Source organism: Nerophis lumbriciformis, linkage group LG17, assembly GCF_033978685.3.
Source record: "Nerophis lumbriciformis linkage group LG17, RoL_Nlum_v2.1, whole genome shotgun sequence".
NCBI classification, from domain to species: domain Eukaryota; kingdom Metazoa; phylum Chordata; class Actinopteri; order Syngnathiformes; family Syngnathidae; genus Nerophis; species Nerophis lumbriciformis.
The window spans coordinates 10848433-10865000 of record NC_084564.2 but is presented as its reverse complement, the minus strand read 5'-3'; the positions used below and the strand labels follow the sequence as shown (position 1 = coordinate 10865000).

The 16568-nt window shown below is 41.4% G+C and overlaps 1 protein-coding gene across 4 annotated transcripts in view; it reads left to right on the top strand.

Annotated features, from left to right (window-relative positions):
* The first annotated feature begins 1479 nt into the window (after window positions 1–1479).
* The window catches only part of eif4h (eukaryotic translation initiation factor 4h), a 30695-nt gene continuing 15606 nt past the window's right edge, over window positions 1480–16568 (top strand). For all 4 annotated transcript variants that reach the window (XM_061972438.1, XM_061972437.1, XM_061972436.1 and 1 more), the window contains exon 1: window positions 1480–1602. In XM_061972438.1, coding sequence (XP_061828422.1) covers window positions 1544–1602 — 59 coding nt within the window. In that variant the 5' untranslated portion in view covers window positions 1480–1543. The remainder of the gene's footprint in view (window positions 1603–16568) is intronic.

Here is a 16568-nt window from a genome sequence, read left to right as displayed (position 1 = left end):
TCGTGAGATTTTGACCCAAAACCTCCTTCCATCAGTGAGAGCTTTGAAGATGAAACGTGGCTGGGTCTTCCAGCATGACAATGATCCCAAACACACCGCCCGGGCAATGAAGGAGTGGCTCCGTAAGAAGCAATTGAAAGTCCTGGAGTGGCCTAGCCAGTCTCCAGACCTCAACCCCATAGAAAATCTGTAGAGGGAGTTGAAAGTCCGTGTTGCTCGGCGACAGCCCCAAAACATCACTGCTCTCGAGAAGATCTGCATGGAGGAATGGGCCAAAATACCAGCTACTGTGTGTGCAAACCTGGTAAAGACCTATAGTAATCGTTTGACCTCTGTTATTGCCAACAAAGGTTATATTACAAAGTATTGAGTTGAATTTTTGTTATTGACCAAATACTTATTTTTCACCATAATTTACAAATAAATTCTTTAAAAATCCTACAATGTGAATTCCTGGATTTTTTCCCCACATTCTGTCTCTCACAGTTGAAGTGTACCTATGTGAGACACTTGTGATTTAGGGCTATATAAATAAACATTGATTGATTGATTGATTGATTAAAGCGGCAGTCTTAAAGTAGATTTAGAAGTCCCTCAGGGGGCTGCTGTGCTAGCCTCTAAAATGAGCGCCCATAAACCGACATTGACTGAAAAAGACTGTTAACAGCTAAAATTACATATTCCATATACCATATATTCTACTGCTCGCTAGTGTTACCATATCTGAGTTATTGTGTGGAAATATGGGGAAATAACTACAAAAGTACACTTCATTCATTGACGGTGTCACAAAAAAGATCCGTTAGAATAATACATAATGTTGGATATAGAGAACATACAAACCCTTTATTCATTGAATCAAAAATACTGGAATTCCATGACATAGTGAATTTGCAAACAGCTCAAATTATGTACAAAGCAAACTAAAATCTGCTACCCAAGAATATACAAAAATTGTTCTCAACAAAAGAGGAGAAATATAATCTTCGAGAAAATTTTAATTTAAAACATTTGGACGGCGTGGCGAAGTTGGTAGAGTGGCTGTGCTGGGGTTCAATCCCCACCTTCTACCATCCTAGTCACGTCCGTTGTGTCCTTGGGCAAGACACTTCACCCCTTGCTCCTGATGGCTGCTGGTTAGCGCCTTGCATGGCAGCTCCCACCATCAGTGTGTGAATGTGTGTGTGAATGGGTGAATGTGGAAATACTGTCAAAGCGCTTTGAGTACCTTGAAGGTAGAAAAGCGCTATACAAGTATAACCCATTTATCATTTATCATTTTAAGTGGGAGAACTTGCACAATTGGTGGCTGACTAAATACTTTTTTGCCCCACTGTGTATATATATATATATATATATGTATATATATATATATATATATATATATATATATATATTTTTTTTTTTTTTTTTTTTTTAATTTATTTCAGCGTACTAAATCATTTTGTAGTGCGCACTTCGCGGTCAGGCGCACTGCGGACACCTAAACACACAGAGTGTGACGTCAGGGACCTCCGCCTCCTCCCACACACACAGCAGCGTAATGGCGGACTACGATAGCTACGATGATCGGGCCTACAGCAGCTTCGGCAGCAACAGAGGGTGAGTTTGCCCGCCTGCGACACCAAACCCCGCTGACCCTCGCCTTGTTGTCCGCCACGCTCTTCTCCGAACGTCGTCGCGCGGCTGCCGGGCCTGGCTCTCGGCTCCGTGCCGAGCCTCGGTGTTCAGGCCAGCTCCGGGCTCGGAGAGGCTGGGACTCACCGCGGTCAGTGAGCTAACATGCTAACTGCAACGTCGTAGCTGCTGCATGCTGACATAAACAGGCCATGCGGCCGTCAACGAGGCCGACTTCGGCGTCCGAGTCCCAACATTTAACCCGATCCCGCCCCGGCCGAGAGGCTGAGAGGCGGGCCCGCATTGCCTCCATGCGGTGCGGTGCAATGCTGAGCTGGTCCCCACGCACGCAGCACAAGCCTGGAGAACCAGTCCGTGCACGTCATTCATGCTTCGGTTTGCTGCAGCTTCAACCTGCACCCTTTTTTTTTATTTTTATGAATTCCTCCATGGTTTCTGTACCTCACATGTTAAAATGCACATGTCATGTTCTTGTCATTCGGTCACGGATCGATGAAGGTGGAACAGAGTATTTGTTTACAACTTTCTGCACCATTCGTTGGAGACCATCACATGATCGTCGCTGTTTATTATTAGCGTACCTCAACTGCGTTTCTTCATAATTGGTTGCTAAAAGGATGGCGGGAAACTAAACTAGCATTTAAAACTGAAAGTGAGATAAACTTCCCATTCAGATAGGCAAGATGGGCAATATCAATAGACTGTATGCTCTTCTCGATTGAGTGTGGATGACCCTTGTGGATCAATAAAGTTTGTCTAAGGCCATTGTCATGTTCGTGTTTGAAGGATGAGGCTGTGTTGATAGCAAGTAACTTAGTTTAAATAACTCATGTTCTCTATAACAGTGTTTTTCAACCACTGTGCCGCGGCACACTAGTGTGCCGTGAGATACAGTCTGGTGTGCTGTGGGAGCAGTGACGTGCAGGCAGGTGAGGCGGGGCCTTACATGCCATCATAGAAAGAAAAATAAATAATTAAATTATGTATCCAGTGATTATACTATAGTTATTTTCCATTTAACTTCACCAGTTTTAGATTTTTTATTCAAAATCGCAGAATTTTCACATTTGCCGTTCAAATACTGAGAAGAGACTTGCGGTGAGTCAGCAGCCAGTTGAGGCACGTCACTCAGTGCCTCAACATGGATTGCGCAATGACTCGGCTAACTGCTGGCCTGCTGTGCAGTGAGACCGTATTGCTATATGAACTATATTATACATTTCCATAGTTTAGTTAGCTGAGGTATATAATGTACAGTGTATTTTGTCAACAACTGTATGTGTGTAACGTATTTCTTGTGCTGAGCAATGATAAAACGGCACTGTGTGAGGCTCGCAGTAATCCCGCCTCCTGGTGGTAGAGGGCGGTAGTGATCCCAGGGAGCATTTCTGCGACTACTCGGCTGCAGAAGAAGTGACAACAAGCAGCAATCGTTTATTTTTTCCTCTTGCCTGGACTATTAACATGGAGGATTACATATCTATAATAAAACAGTTTTCTAAACTGGACTTTCAATCGAAGCGGGAGGTAATACTTAAAGGAAGATCTCCATCGAGACAGAGAGACTTTTAAAACTGAAGAAAGATAAGGAAGACTTCTATAAACAAGTTACCGATGCTTTTGTTCAAAAGGAGCTGCGCATGGACTTCATTTATAAGTAAAGGTAAGACCATAATAACGTTGTTTTTTTTATTAAATGTGCTTTTTTGTGTGCTACAGTTTGTATGTGTAAAGTTAAAGTTAAGTTAAAGTACCAATGATTGTCACACACACACACTAGGTGTGGTGAAATTTGTCCTCTGCATTTGACCCATCCCCTTGTTCACCCCCTGGGAGGTGAGGGGAGCAGTGGGCAACAGCAGCAGCCGCGCCCGGGAATCATTTTTGGTGATTTAACCCCCAATTCCAACCCTTGATGCTGAGTGCCAAACAGGGAAGAATGCTCGTATGAGCTTTTAAACATAACCCGTTAACTGCTGCCAATCAAATGGTGAATAAGATACTCTTTAGGGTTCATATGTTTGTAAATCTGACTGTGATGAAGTCAGTGCCTCACCAGCCATGAACCTCACCGCACGTCACTGCGTGGGAGATTAACTAAATTCACTTATTTGGGTTAAAAAAGTATTTTTTGCAAACCAGTAATTATAGTCTGCAAATTATGTGTTGTTGTTGAGTGTAGGTGCTGTCTAGAGCTCGGCAGAGTAACCATGTAATACTATTTCATATCAGTAGGTGGCAGCCGGTTGTTAATCACTTTGTAGATGTCGGAAACAGCGGGAGGCAGTGTGCAGGTAAAAGGTGTCTAATGCTTAAACCAAAGATAAACAAACAGGTGAGTGCCCCTAAGAAAAGGCATTGAAGCTTAGGGAAGGCTATGCAGAACGAAACTAAAACTGAACTGGCTACAAAGTAAACAAAAGCAGAATGCTGGACGACAGCAAAAACTTACTGCGGAACAAAGACGGCATCCACAATGTACATCCGAACATGACATGACAATCAACAATGTCCCCACAAAGAAGGATAAAAACAACTGGAATATTCTTGATTGCTAAAACAAAGTAGATGCGGGAAATATCGGTCAAAGGAAGACATGAAACTGTTACAGGAAAATACCAAAAAAAAAGAGGAAAAGCCACCAAAATATGAGCGCAAGACAAGAACTAAAACACTACACACAGGAAAACAGCAAAAAACTCCAAATAAGTCAGGGTGTGATGTGACAGGGGGTGACAGTACACCTACTTTGAGACAAGAGCTATATTGATGCATGCTTGGTTATGGTTTAAAGTCATATCCAACAATTGTGACAACGACTTTTTACTGTCAACTGAGTTTCGTTTTTTAGTGATTTTAGTGGTGTGCCTCCGGATTTTTTCAACGCAGAAAATGTGCCTTGGCTCAAAAAAGGTTGAAAAACACTGCTCTACAACATACATGTGTCTTCATGCAGTCTTGCTCTACCACCTTATGTGGCACGGTAAGCTGAATACTAACCAGTACTGCCCCCTAGCGGTCATGCATCAATCAATCAATCAATGTTTATTTATATACCGTATTTCCTTGAATTGCCGCCGGGTATATAGTATGCGCCTGCCTAGAATTACCGCCGGGTCAAACTCGTTTCGCAAAATAATTAGCGCATGCTTAGCATTACCGCCGGGTCAAAATATTATTTTTATTAGCGCATGTCTAGAATTACCACCGGGTCAAACTCGTTTCGCAAAATAATTAGCATATGCCTAGAATTTCCGCCGTTCTCTACACTCTATGCACCAAGAAAAATTCCTAGTTTGTGAACCCGTTCTCAAACAATGGCAATAAAAACTATTTTGATTCTGATACAACATACATGTGTCTTCATGCAGTTTTGCTCTACCACCTTATGTGGCACGGTAAGCTGAATACTAACCAGTACTGCCTCCTAGCGGTCACACATGTAATAACGGCTGATTATAACAGCTAGGTCTACACTAAGCTGGATTACCCCTTAAACAAATAATTATTTAGCCTAAGCCCCGTTTCAGCCACACTAAACCATCGTTTAAGGTCCCCCTTTTTACACGGGTAAGTGCGCCGTGTATTTCTTGAATCTCCAACTCTTAGCTTTGTATGGACTCATTGATCGTTTACAAACTGAGCTCGGAGAGGAAGTGACGCCAGAAAGACCGCGCCCCACACAGGAAGTGACATCAGAAATAATGCACCACAGCCAGCTTCATAATAGAGCGGTTTCGTAACCCGGAGCTGATTGATTGATTGAAACTTTTATTAGTAGATTGCACAGTACAGTACATATTCCGTACAATTGACCACCCAAATAAGTTTTTCCACGTTAATCAATTCATGCTAACCACTGGAAATATAAAGGCCGAGTCATCCAGGCATGCCCGTGTTTCTCCTTCCGTCTGTACAGACGCTTGTGGAAATCACACATGAATACCTTATGAGAAAGCGATTGCAGCTATTTAAGATACAACACTTCTCACACGGCAAGAGAACTTTCGAATGTCCGGGTCAGCTGTGATTCTACTTAGCGAAAAACTTTGTCCCATTTGTCGAAGGAGAGTCAACAAGAATGCGGGCTCCCCTGGACGTGATAAAAAAAGGTAGCGTGTGCTTTGTATTACCTGGTCGTCGAGGGAAGACTACGGAAAACGACGAATGCTTTTGGACTGGCAAAGCAGACCGTATCAGTTATTGTCCGCCATGTGTGTCGCAGACTCAACGTCTAGGTCAGGGGTCGGCAACCTTTACCAGTCAAAGAGCCATTTTGACCAGTTTCACAAATTATAGAAAACAATAGGAGCCGCAGAAATTTTAGAAATTTTAAATGAAATAACACTGCATACAAAGTTTTTTTTTTTTTTTACTTTGTGCTATGTATAAATCAGAGGTCTCAGACACGATGCCCACACCTTTTTACGGAATTTTTAAGCTGGTGCGGCACGCGGGTTTTAAATGTGTAGCGGTTGTCAGCGTCATGCGTGCCGTGATGGTACAGCATATAGCGCCCTCTACCATCAGCGTGCCTGATCAGCCACATGTTGAGTGGGGCTTTCGCTTGCTCACGTAGGTGACAGCAAGGCATACTTGGTCAACAACCACACAGGTTACACTGACGGTCGCGGTATAAAACAAAACTTTAACACTCTTACTAATAATGCGCCACACTGTGAACCCACACCAAACAAGAATGACAAACACATTTCGGGAGGACATCTGCACCGTAACACAACATAAACACAACAGGACAAATACCCAGAATCCCATGCAGCCCTAACTCTTCCGGGCTACATTATACACCCCCGCTACCAAACCCCGCCCACCTCAACCGACGCACAGAGAGGGGGGGGTTGATGTGTGAGGGAGCAGGCTTGGGGTGGGGGCGGGGTTTGGTGGTAGCAGGGGTGTATAATGTAGCCCGGAAGAGTCAGGGCTGCATGGGATTCTGGGTGTTTGTTCTGTTGTGTTTATGTTGTGTTAAGGTGCAGATGTTCTCCCGAAATGTGTTTGTCATTCTTGTTTGGTTTTGGTTCAAAGTGTGGCGCATTATTAGTAAGAGTGTTAAAGTTGTTTTATATGGTCACCGTCAGTGTAACCTGTGTGGCTGTTGACCAAGTATGCCTTGCTGTCGCGTACGTGTGCAAGCAAAAGATGTACAATGTATAACAAGTGTTGGGCTGGCACGTTGTTAATACAGATTGTAAAGGGCGCCAAATGTTGTACCATCATGGCACACCCTTATTATAGCTGTAAGGGTGAAAATCGGTGAATATTAATCCCGGGAGTCTGCGAGAGGCACTGAAATCCGGAAGTCTCACGGGAAAATTGGGGGGTTCAGCAAATAAGCTGCTGAGCCGCATCAGAGTGATCAAAGAGCCGCATGCGGCTCCAGAGCCGCGGGTTGCCGACCCCTGGTCTAGGTCCTGAGTATATAAAGTCAACAGAAACAAATAGAAGGCAAAAGAGTGAGGAGTAGATATCTAGACCAGATATCTAGATCCCTAGTTTGATTGATGTAAAATATTTCTTTATCACATTATTTAAGTGTATAATAAAAGATTTGATTAATTTATGATGGCTCAGGTGTGGTTCATTACAATAGGGCCCCACAACACACTGGACTCCAGTTATTTGAAATACCACAACACAGGAAGTTTAGATAAGTTACATTTAAGAACTTGCACACAAAGTAACACTGAAGGTGACTATGACGTGCGCATTTTCCGCGCATGCGTATTAGGTTATGTTGCGCCGGCTGACGGAGGGGGTGAGGGGGTCTTAAACGACCACTGTGTGTTGTGGACAAGGATAAGGTTAGGTGGGATTTGCCCTGAATAAACTTATCCGGCTTAGTGATCTAATGTTGGTCTCACATCTTTTTCCATACATGTACTTCTTGGCAGCGACCAGCAGAGGGTGCTATTAATTCAGTCCTAATGAGTCGCCGTGTTTAAAAATCTGTATTATGCTTCAGTTTAGTCACTACGCTGCCTTGATACTTTTACAACTCTGAACCCGGATTTCCACTGGATGCAGAACGACACCGCCAGGCCGGCGGTCCCTTTCCGTATCTATTCAAGTCAATGTTTTCAGTCTCCACCGCTGTGGAACGACACTCGCATGGCGGGGACGTTCCGCATTCCTGCGCTAAATATATGTAGAGCGTCTACATTTTCCCGTCGCCGCAACACGTCCATTCAATTGAACTAAAATCTCCTTGGGTTGGACAGGAAGTCATTCAAAATCAATCATCCGGTTTCAAAATAAAAGAGTCTGTTTTCAAGGCGGATTGGCTTTTACACTTTGAAACAACCTCACTGACCTGAAGTCAACTTGTCAAAGGTTTTCAGATGTAATTTCACCTCCTTGACACTTAGGGGTGAGGACATGCTGATACTGGAGGTCCAAAATTAACAAGTCATATACAGGCATGTCCCGGGCAGCTATAGTGATATGGGGGCCTGTGTCAAAAACAAGCTGATACGGAAGCAGGGGAGCGGTGCGTGCAACTAGGGCTGGGCGGTATGGCCTTTTTTTAATATCTCAATATTTTTAGGCCATGTCACGATACACGATATATATCTGGATATTTTGCCTTAGCCTTGAATGAACACTTGATGCATAAATCACAGCAGTATGATGATTCTATGTGTCTACATTAAAACATTCTTCTTCATACTGTATTAATATATGCTCATTTTTTTAACTTTCATGCAGAGAGGGAAATCACAACTAAGTAAATTTACCAAAAGTGTATTTATTAAACAGTTATTAATCAGTGGCACAAACATTCAAGTCATTTCAAAACAGAAAGTGCAAGATTGTCATAAACATTTTAAAACAAGTTATAAGTGCACTTTTGTGAATGATGTCACGAAGATGACATATCAAAACAACACTAAATTAAAGTGCACTTTTTGTACAGAATGCCACTTAGAGGTGGGCGATATGGCCTTTTTTTAATATCTCGATATTTTTAGGCCACATTGCGATACACGATATATATCTCGATATTTTGCCTTAGCCTTGAATGAACACAATAAGCTGAAAAACACATTCAGTAAATATTTTCAGAGCGCACCGAGATACTAAATTGACTTAGTTGTGATTTCCCTCTCTGCATGGAAGTTTAAAATGAGCATATGTTAATGAAGTATGAAGAAGAATGTTTTAATGTAGACTAGGGATGTCCCGATCCAGGTTTTTGCACTTCCGATCCGATACCGATATTGTTTTTGCACTTCCGATCCGATACCGATACTGGCCTATCCGAGCATGTATTAAAGTTTAAAGTTATTTAGCCTACCTAGTTGTCAGAATCATGTTGAAAAGGGTTTTAGTACTCTTGATAACAACTAGCCAGCTGAATTAGGTGAGTTTGAATAATACACAATGGTTGGTAACAAGAAACTGACCTGTTTATTCAAGGATAAACACAAAATAGACAAATTATACATGACAAACAGAAATGGCATCATTGAACTAGGGCTGGGCGATATGGCCTTTTTTTAATAATGCGATATTTTAAAGCCATATTGCGATGCACGATATATATCTGGATATTTTGCCTTAGCCTTGAATGAACACTTGATGCATATAATCACAGCAGTATGATGATTCTATGTGTTTTGATTGATTGATTGAGACTTTTATTAGTAGGTTGCACAGTGAAGTACATATTCCGTACAATTGACCACTAAATGGTAACACCCCAATAAGTTTTTCAACTTGTTTAAGTCGGGGTCCACTTAAATTGATTCATGATACAGATATATACTATCAGATATATACTATCATCATAATACAGTCATCACACAAGATATTCACATTGAATTATTTACATTATTTATAATCCAGGGTGTGGAGGGGGGCGCCGGATGTAAGTGTCAAAAAGACAGCCAAAAGAGTTTGATATGAGAATAAATCTAAAGTTAAAATATAGGGTAGAAATGCACCCATTTGCAGGAAATGTAGTCTTGATTTTTTTAAATGTTCTTTCAAGGCTTGCATGTCTACATTAAAACATTCTTCTTCATACTGCATTAATATATGCTACTTTTAAACTTTCATGCAGAGAAGGAAATCACAACTAAAAAAATCACAAATATTTTCATACGGTGTTGATGTGGAAATTGATGGTGTGGACGTGTGGCACCGAATGGAGATAAGCGTCTCGACAGACGTCACAGTATTTGAACAATGATGACGAAAACTGTTGTCTCTGTCGTGTCCGTGTGTCGAAAATTGTTATGCGCTTATTTTTTTATTTGATTTTGTGCGTGGCATAGATTTGCCGTGCGCAGAGGACGCTTGAGCAGGCGCGCACCTTAGCGGCTGCCCTAGCATCACAGCTAACGTTAGCCATGCCGCTACCTCGCTCTCTGCTGGGAGAGGACGTATACGTATGTGACGTATGACGTGACAGTATGTGACGTATGACGTGACAGTATGTGACGTGTGTAAGAAGGTGCGCTTGCTGTCTGTGAGAGGGAGACACAGGAAAGAGTGGGAAGAGCCTGTCGTGTAATGCCAGCAGCTAAAAGCAACTGCGGGAGAATTGTGGATGTGTTGAAGGTGTGCTGGAAAATGCGGAACGGAAATTACGGAGCAGCAGAAAAGTGGAATGTATTATTTAAATCGGTGCGTTGGAAAACACGGACCGGAGGTTTTTTTTAAACTGGATCTGGATCGGCATTTTCCCATGCCTTGCCGATACGCAATTTTTGGCAAATATCGGCAGCCGATCCGATCCAAATATCGGATCGGGACATCCCTAGTCTACATTAAAACATTATTGTTCATACTGTATTAATATATGCTCATTTTTTTAACTTTCATGCAGAGAGGGAAATCACAACTAAGTAAATTTACCAAAAGTGTATTTATTAAACAGTTATTAAGCAGTGGCACAAACATTCATGTCATTTCAAAACAGAAAGTGCAAGATTGTCAGAAACATTTTAAAACAAGTTATAAGTGCACTTTTGTGAATGATGTCACTAAGATGACATATCAAAACAACACTAAATTAAAGTGCACTTTTTGTACAGAATGCCACTTAGAGCTGGGCGATATGGCCTTTTTTTAATATCTCAATATTTTTAGGCCACATTGCGATACACGATATATATCTCGATATTTTGCCTTAGCCTTGAATGAACACAATAAGCTGAAAAACACATTCAGTAATTATTTTCAGAGCGCACCGAGATACTAAATTGACTTAGTTGTGATTTCCCTCTCTGAATGAAAGTTTAAAATGAGCATATATTAAGTATGAAGAAGAATGTTTTAATGTAGACTAGGGATGTCCCGATCCAGGTTTTTGCACTTCCGATCCGATACCGATATTGTTTTTGCACTTCCGATCCGATACCGATACTGACCGATACTGGCCTATCCGAGCATGTATTAAAGTTTGAAATTATTTAGCCTACTTAGTTGTCAGAATCATGTTGAAAAGGGTTTTAGTACTCTTGATAACAACTAGCCAGCTGAATTAGGGGAGTTTGAATAATACACAATGGTTGGTAACAAGAAACTGACCTGTTTGTTCAAGGATAAACACAAAATAGACACAATTATACATGACAAACAGAAATGGCATCATTGAACTAGGTCTGGACCACATATGGCCTTTTTTTAATATTGCGATATTTTAAGGCCATATTGCGATACACCATATATATGTGGATATTTTGCCTTAGCCTTGAATGAACACTTGATGCATATAATCACAGCAGTGTGATGATTCTATGTGTCTACATTAAAACATTCTTCTTCTTACTGCATTAATATATGCTACTTTTAAACTTTCATGCAGAGAAGGAAATCACAACTAAAAAAATCACAAATTTTTTCATACGGTGTTGATGTGGAAATTTTTCCCTCAGCATTTTGATGGTGTGGACGTGTGGCACCAAATGGAGATAAGCGTCTCGACAGACGTTACAAAATTTGAACAATGATGACGAAAACTGTTTTCTCTGTCGTGTCCGTGTGTCGAAAATTGTTATGCGCTTATTTTTTTATTTGATTTTGTGCGTGGCATAGATTTGCCGTGCGCAGAGGACGCTTGAGCAGTGCGCAATTGCACAGACGCGCACCTTGGAGGGAGCGTTGCTCGCACGGCTGCGCTAGCATCACAGCTAACGTTAGCCATGCTGCTACCTCTCTGCTCGAGGAGGACGAATACGTATGTGACGTATGACGTGACAGTATGTGATGTGTGTAAGAAGGTGCGCTTGCTGTCTGTGAGAGGGAGACAGCAAGAGGGAGACACAGGAAAGAGTGAGAAGAGCCTGTCGTGTAATGCCAGCAGCTAAAAGCAACTGCGTGAGAATCCACAGACCTGTGGATGAGTTGAAGGTGTGCTGGAAAAGGCGGAACGGAAATTTAGGGAGCAGCAGAAAAGTGGAATGTATTATTTAAATAGGTGCGTTGGAAAACACAGACCGGAGGTTTTTTTTAAACTGGATCTGGATTGGCATTTTCCCATGCCTTGCCGATACGCATTTTTTGGCAAATATTGGCGGCCGATCCGATCCAAATATCAGATCGGGACATCCCTAATGTAGACACATAGAATCATCATACTGCTGTGATTATATGCATCAAGTGTTCATTCAAGGCTAAGGCAAAATATCCACATATATATCGTGTATCGTGACATGGCCTAAAAATATCGAGATATTAATAAAAGGCCATACCGCCCAGCCCTAATCTCAACCAATCGTGACTAGGGATGTCCTGATCCGATATTTGGATCGGATCGGCTGCCGATATTTGCCAAAAATTGCGTATCGGCAAGGCATGGGAAAATGCCGATCCAGATCCAGTTTAAAAAAAACTCCGGTCCGTGTTTTCCAACGCACCTATTTAAATAATACATTCCACTATTCTGCTGCTCCGTAATTTCCGTTCCGCATTTTCCAGCACACCTTCAACACATCCACAGGTCTGTGAATTCTCACGCAGTTGCTTTTAGCTGCTGGCATTACACGACAGGCTCTTCTCACTCTTTCCTGTGTCTCCCTCTCACAGACAGCAAGTGCACCTTCTTACACACGTCACATACTGTCACGTCATACGTCACATACGTATACGTCTTCCCCGAGCAGAGAGGTAGCAGCATGGCTAACGTTAGCTGTGATGCTAGTGCAGCCGTGCGAGCAACGCTCCCTCTAAGGTGCGCGTCTGTGCAATTGCGCACTGTTTAAGCGTCTTCTGCACATAGCAAATCTATGCCACCCACAAAATCAAATAAAAAAATAAGCGCATAACAATTTTCGACACATGGACACGACAGAGAAAACAGTTTTCGTCATCATTGTTCAAATATTGTGACGTCTGTCGAGACGCTTATCTCCATTTGGTGCCACACGTCCACACCATCAAAATGCGGAGGGAAAAATTTCCACATCAACACCGTATGAAAAAATTTGTGATTTTTTTAGTTGTGATTTCCTTCTGTGCATGAAAGTTTAAAAGTAGCATATATTAATGCAGTATGAAGAAGAATGTTTTAATGTAGACATGCAAGCCTTGAAAGAAAATTTTGAAAATCAAGACTACATTTCCTGCAAATGGGTGCATTTCTACCCTATATTTTAACTTTAGATTTATTCTCATATCAAACTCTTTTGGCTGTCTTTTTGACACTTACATCCGGCGCCCCCCTCCACACCCTGGATTATAAATAATGTAAATAATTCAATGTGATTATCTTGTGTGATGACTGTATTATGATGATAGTATATATCTGAATAGTATATATCTGTATCATGAATCAATTTAAGTGGACCCCGACTTAAACAAGTTGAAAAACTTATTCGGGTGTTACCATTTAGTGGTCAATTGTACGGAATATGTACTTCACTGTGCAACCTACTAATAAAAGTCTCAATCAATCAATCAAAACACATAGAATCATCATACTGCTGTGATTATATGCATCAAGTGTTCATTCAAGGCTAAGGCAAAATATCGAGATATATATTGTGTATCGCAATATGGCCTTAAAATATCGCAATATTAAAAAAAGGCCATATCGCCCAGCCCTAGTTCAATGATGCCATTTCTGTTTGTCATGTATGATTTTGTCTATTTTGTGTTTATTCTTGAATAAACAGGTCAGTTTCTTGTTACCAACCATTGCGTATTATTCAAACTCCCCCAATTCAGCTGGCTAGTTGTTATCAAGAGTACTAAAACCCTTTTCAACATGATTCTGACAACTAAGTAGGCTAAATAACTTTAAACTTTAATACATGCTCGGATAGGCCAGTATCGGTCAATATCGGATCGGAAATGCAAAAACAATATCGGTATCGGATCGGAAGTGCAAAAACCTGGATCGGGACATCCCTAATCGTGACTCATAATTGTAAACAACCAACCAATCATGGATGTTCTTATACGTGCAAGCTGAGGGGTTTAGTAGCCCATGAGAGGGAGTGGAGAGCGGGGGAGAACAAGGAACACAACAAATAAGCGGTGTTTGGTCATTTTCACGTGAAATAAATTATATCGATATTACGATATTTTCTCAATTCAAATCTTGTTTAAAAATATATCTTACAAACTCAATATATCGCCCAGCCATATTTGCGGCCAGAAGAAGTCACAAAGTGCAAGTACTAACAGGTTCAATTCCGACACACATTCGTTCGAGTGCACACACGTCTTTTTCTTTCACACACAACACTTCTCATTCTACCTCAATAATCTTTCAGTCACGGTATATTTACAAACATTTTTGAACTCTGTACATGACCATACCGATAAACACCAGCATGTCATTAACTTACTTATAACAATTTTGTTTATTATATTATTTATAGCGTCCTCTGCCGTTGCACAGTCCATCTTCATGAAGGTATGTTTTTCTGGTTTATAAGTTTAAAAGCCCATTAAAGTTAAGCTGAATATTGTGAATGATTAGTTCCATTGTCGACAAAATGTCGATGTTGTGGTTCAGTGTTCGTATTGAAATACACAATATCTAGTCTGCAGTTGCTCCTTCTGGCGACACTGCCCATAGTGTTTTGAAAGAGAAATACAAGTCTGGCAACAACCCCCACGGAAGAACTATATATCAAACAAGACGCCGTAGGCGGGACGTAAACTACGCGATGCGAGAGTATATTCCATCCTTTAACCTTTAAAGTTAAAGTACCACTGATAGTCACACATACACTAGGTGTGGTGAAATTACCCTCTGCATTTGACCCATCCCCTTGGGAGGTGAGGGGAGCAGTGAGCAGCAGCGGTGGCCGTGCTCGGTAATCATTTTGGTTATTAGTTTCTATTTGTATAATTTCTATGTCAAAAAAAAGAACAGTAAAAGTAACAGGTAAACCTGCTGTCAATTTAACTTTAAGAGATGTTTGCACTTGGGTTTTTTCATATTACCGTATTTGACAAAAACATTTGACTGTAGAGCGCACCGGGATATAAGCCGCACCCACTAAACTTTAGAAGAAAATTTGTTTTTTCATATATCAGCCCCACCGGGATATAAACCGCAGATATACACATTGTGAAATTAGTAACTGTCTCAGAAGCATTTTGTAAATGTTTATTTACAAACCCCGTTTCCATATGAGTTGGCAAATTGTGTTAGATGTAAATATAAACAGAATACAATGATTTGCAAATCCTTTTCAACCCGTATTCAGTTGAATGCACTACAAAGACAACATATTTGATGTTCAAACTCATAAACTTATTTTTTTTTTTGCAAATAATAATTAACTTAGAATTTCATGGCTGCAACACGTGCCAAAGTATTTGGGAAAGGGCATGTTCACCACTGTGTTACATGGCCTTTCCTTTTAACAACACTCCGTAAACGTTAGGGAACTGAGGAGACACATTTTTTAAGCTTCTCAGGTGAAAATCTTTCCCATTCTTGCTTGATGTACAGCTTAAGTTGTTCAACAGTCCGGGGGTCTCCGTTGTGCTATTTTAGGCTTCATAATGCGCCACACATTTTTAATGGGAGACAGGTCTGGACTACAGGCAGGCCAGTCTAGTACCCGCACTCTTTTACTATGAAGCCACGTTGATGTAACACGTGGCTTGGCATTGTCTTGCTGAAATAAGCAGGGGCGTCCATGGTAACGTTGCTTGGATGGCAACATATGTTGCTCCAAAACCTGTATGTACCTTTTAGCATTAATGGCGCCTTCACAGATGTGTAAGTTACCCATGTCTTGGGCACTAATACACCCCCATACCATCACACATGCTGGCTTTTCAACTTTGCGCCTATAACAATCCGGATGGTTCTTTTCCTCTTTGGTCCGGAGGACACGACGTCCACAGTTTCCAAAAACAATTTGAAATGGGAACTTGTCAGACCACAGAACACTTTTCCACTTTGTATCAGTCCATCTTAGGTGAGCTGAGGCCCAGCGAAGCCGACGGCGTTTCTGGGTGTTGTTGATAAACGGTTTTCGCCTTTCATAGGAGAGTTTTAACTTGCACTTACAGATGTAGCGACCAACTGTAGTTACTGACAGTGGGTTTCTGAAGTGTTCCTGAGCCCATGTGGTGATATCCTTTACACACTGATGTCGCTCTTTGATGCAGTACAGCCTGAGGGATCGAAGGTCACAAGCTTAGCTGCTTACGTGCAGTGATTTCTCCAGATTCTCTGAACCCTTTGATGATATTACGGACCGTAGATGGTGAAATCCCTAAATTCCTTGCAATAGCTGGTTGAGAAAGGTTTTTCTTAAACTGTTCAAAAATTTGCTCACGCATTTGTTGACAAAGTGGTGACCCTCGCCCCATCCTTGTTTGTGAATGACTGAGCATTTCATGGAAGCTGCTTTTATACCCAATCATGGCACCCACCTGTTCCCAATTTGCCTGTTCACCTGTGGGATGTTCCAAATAAGTGTTTGATGAGCATT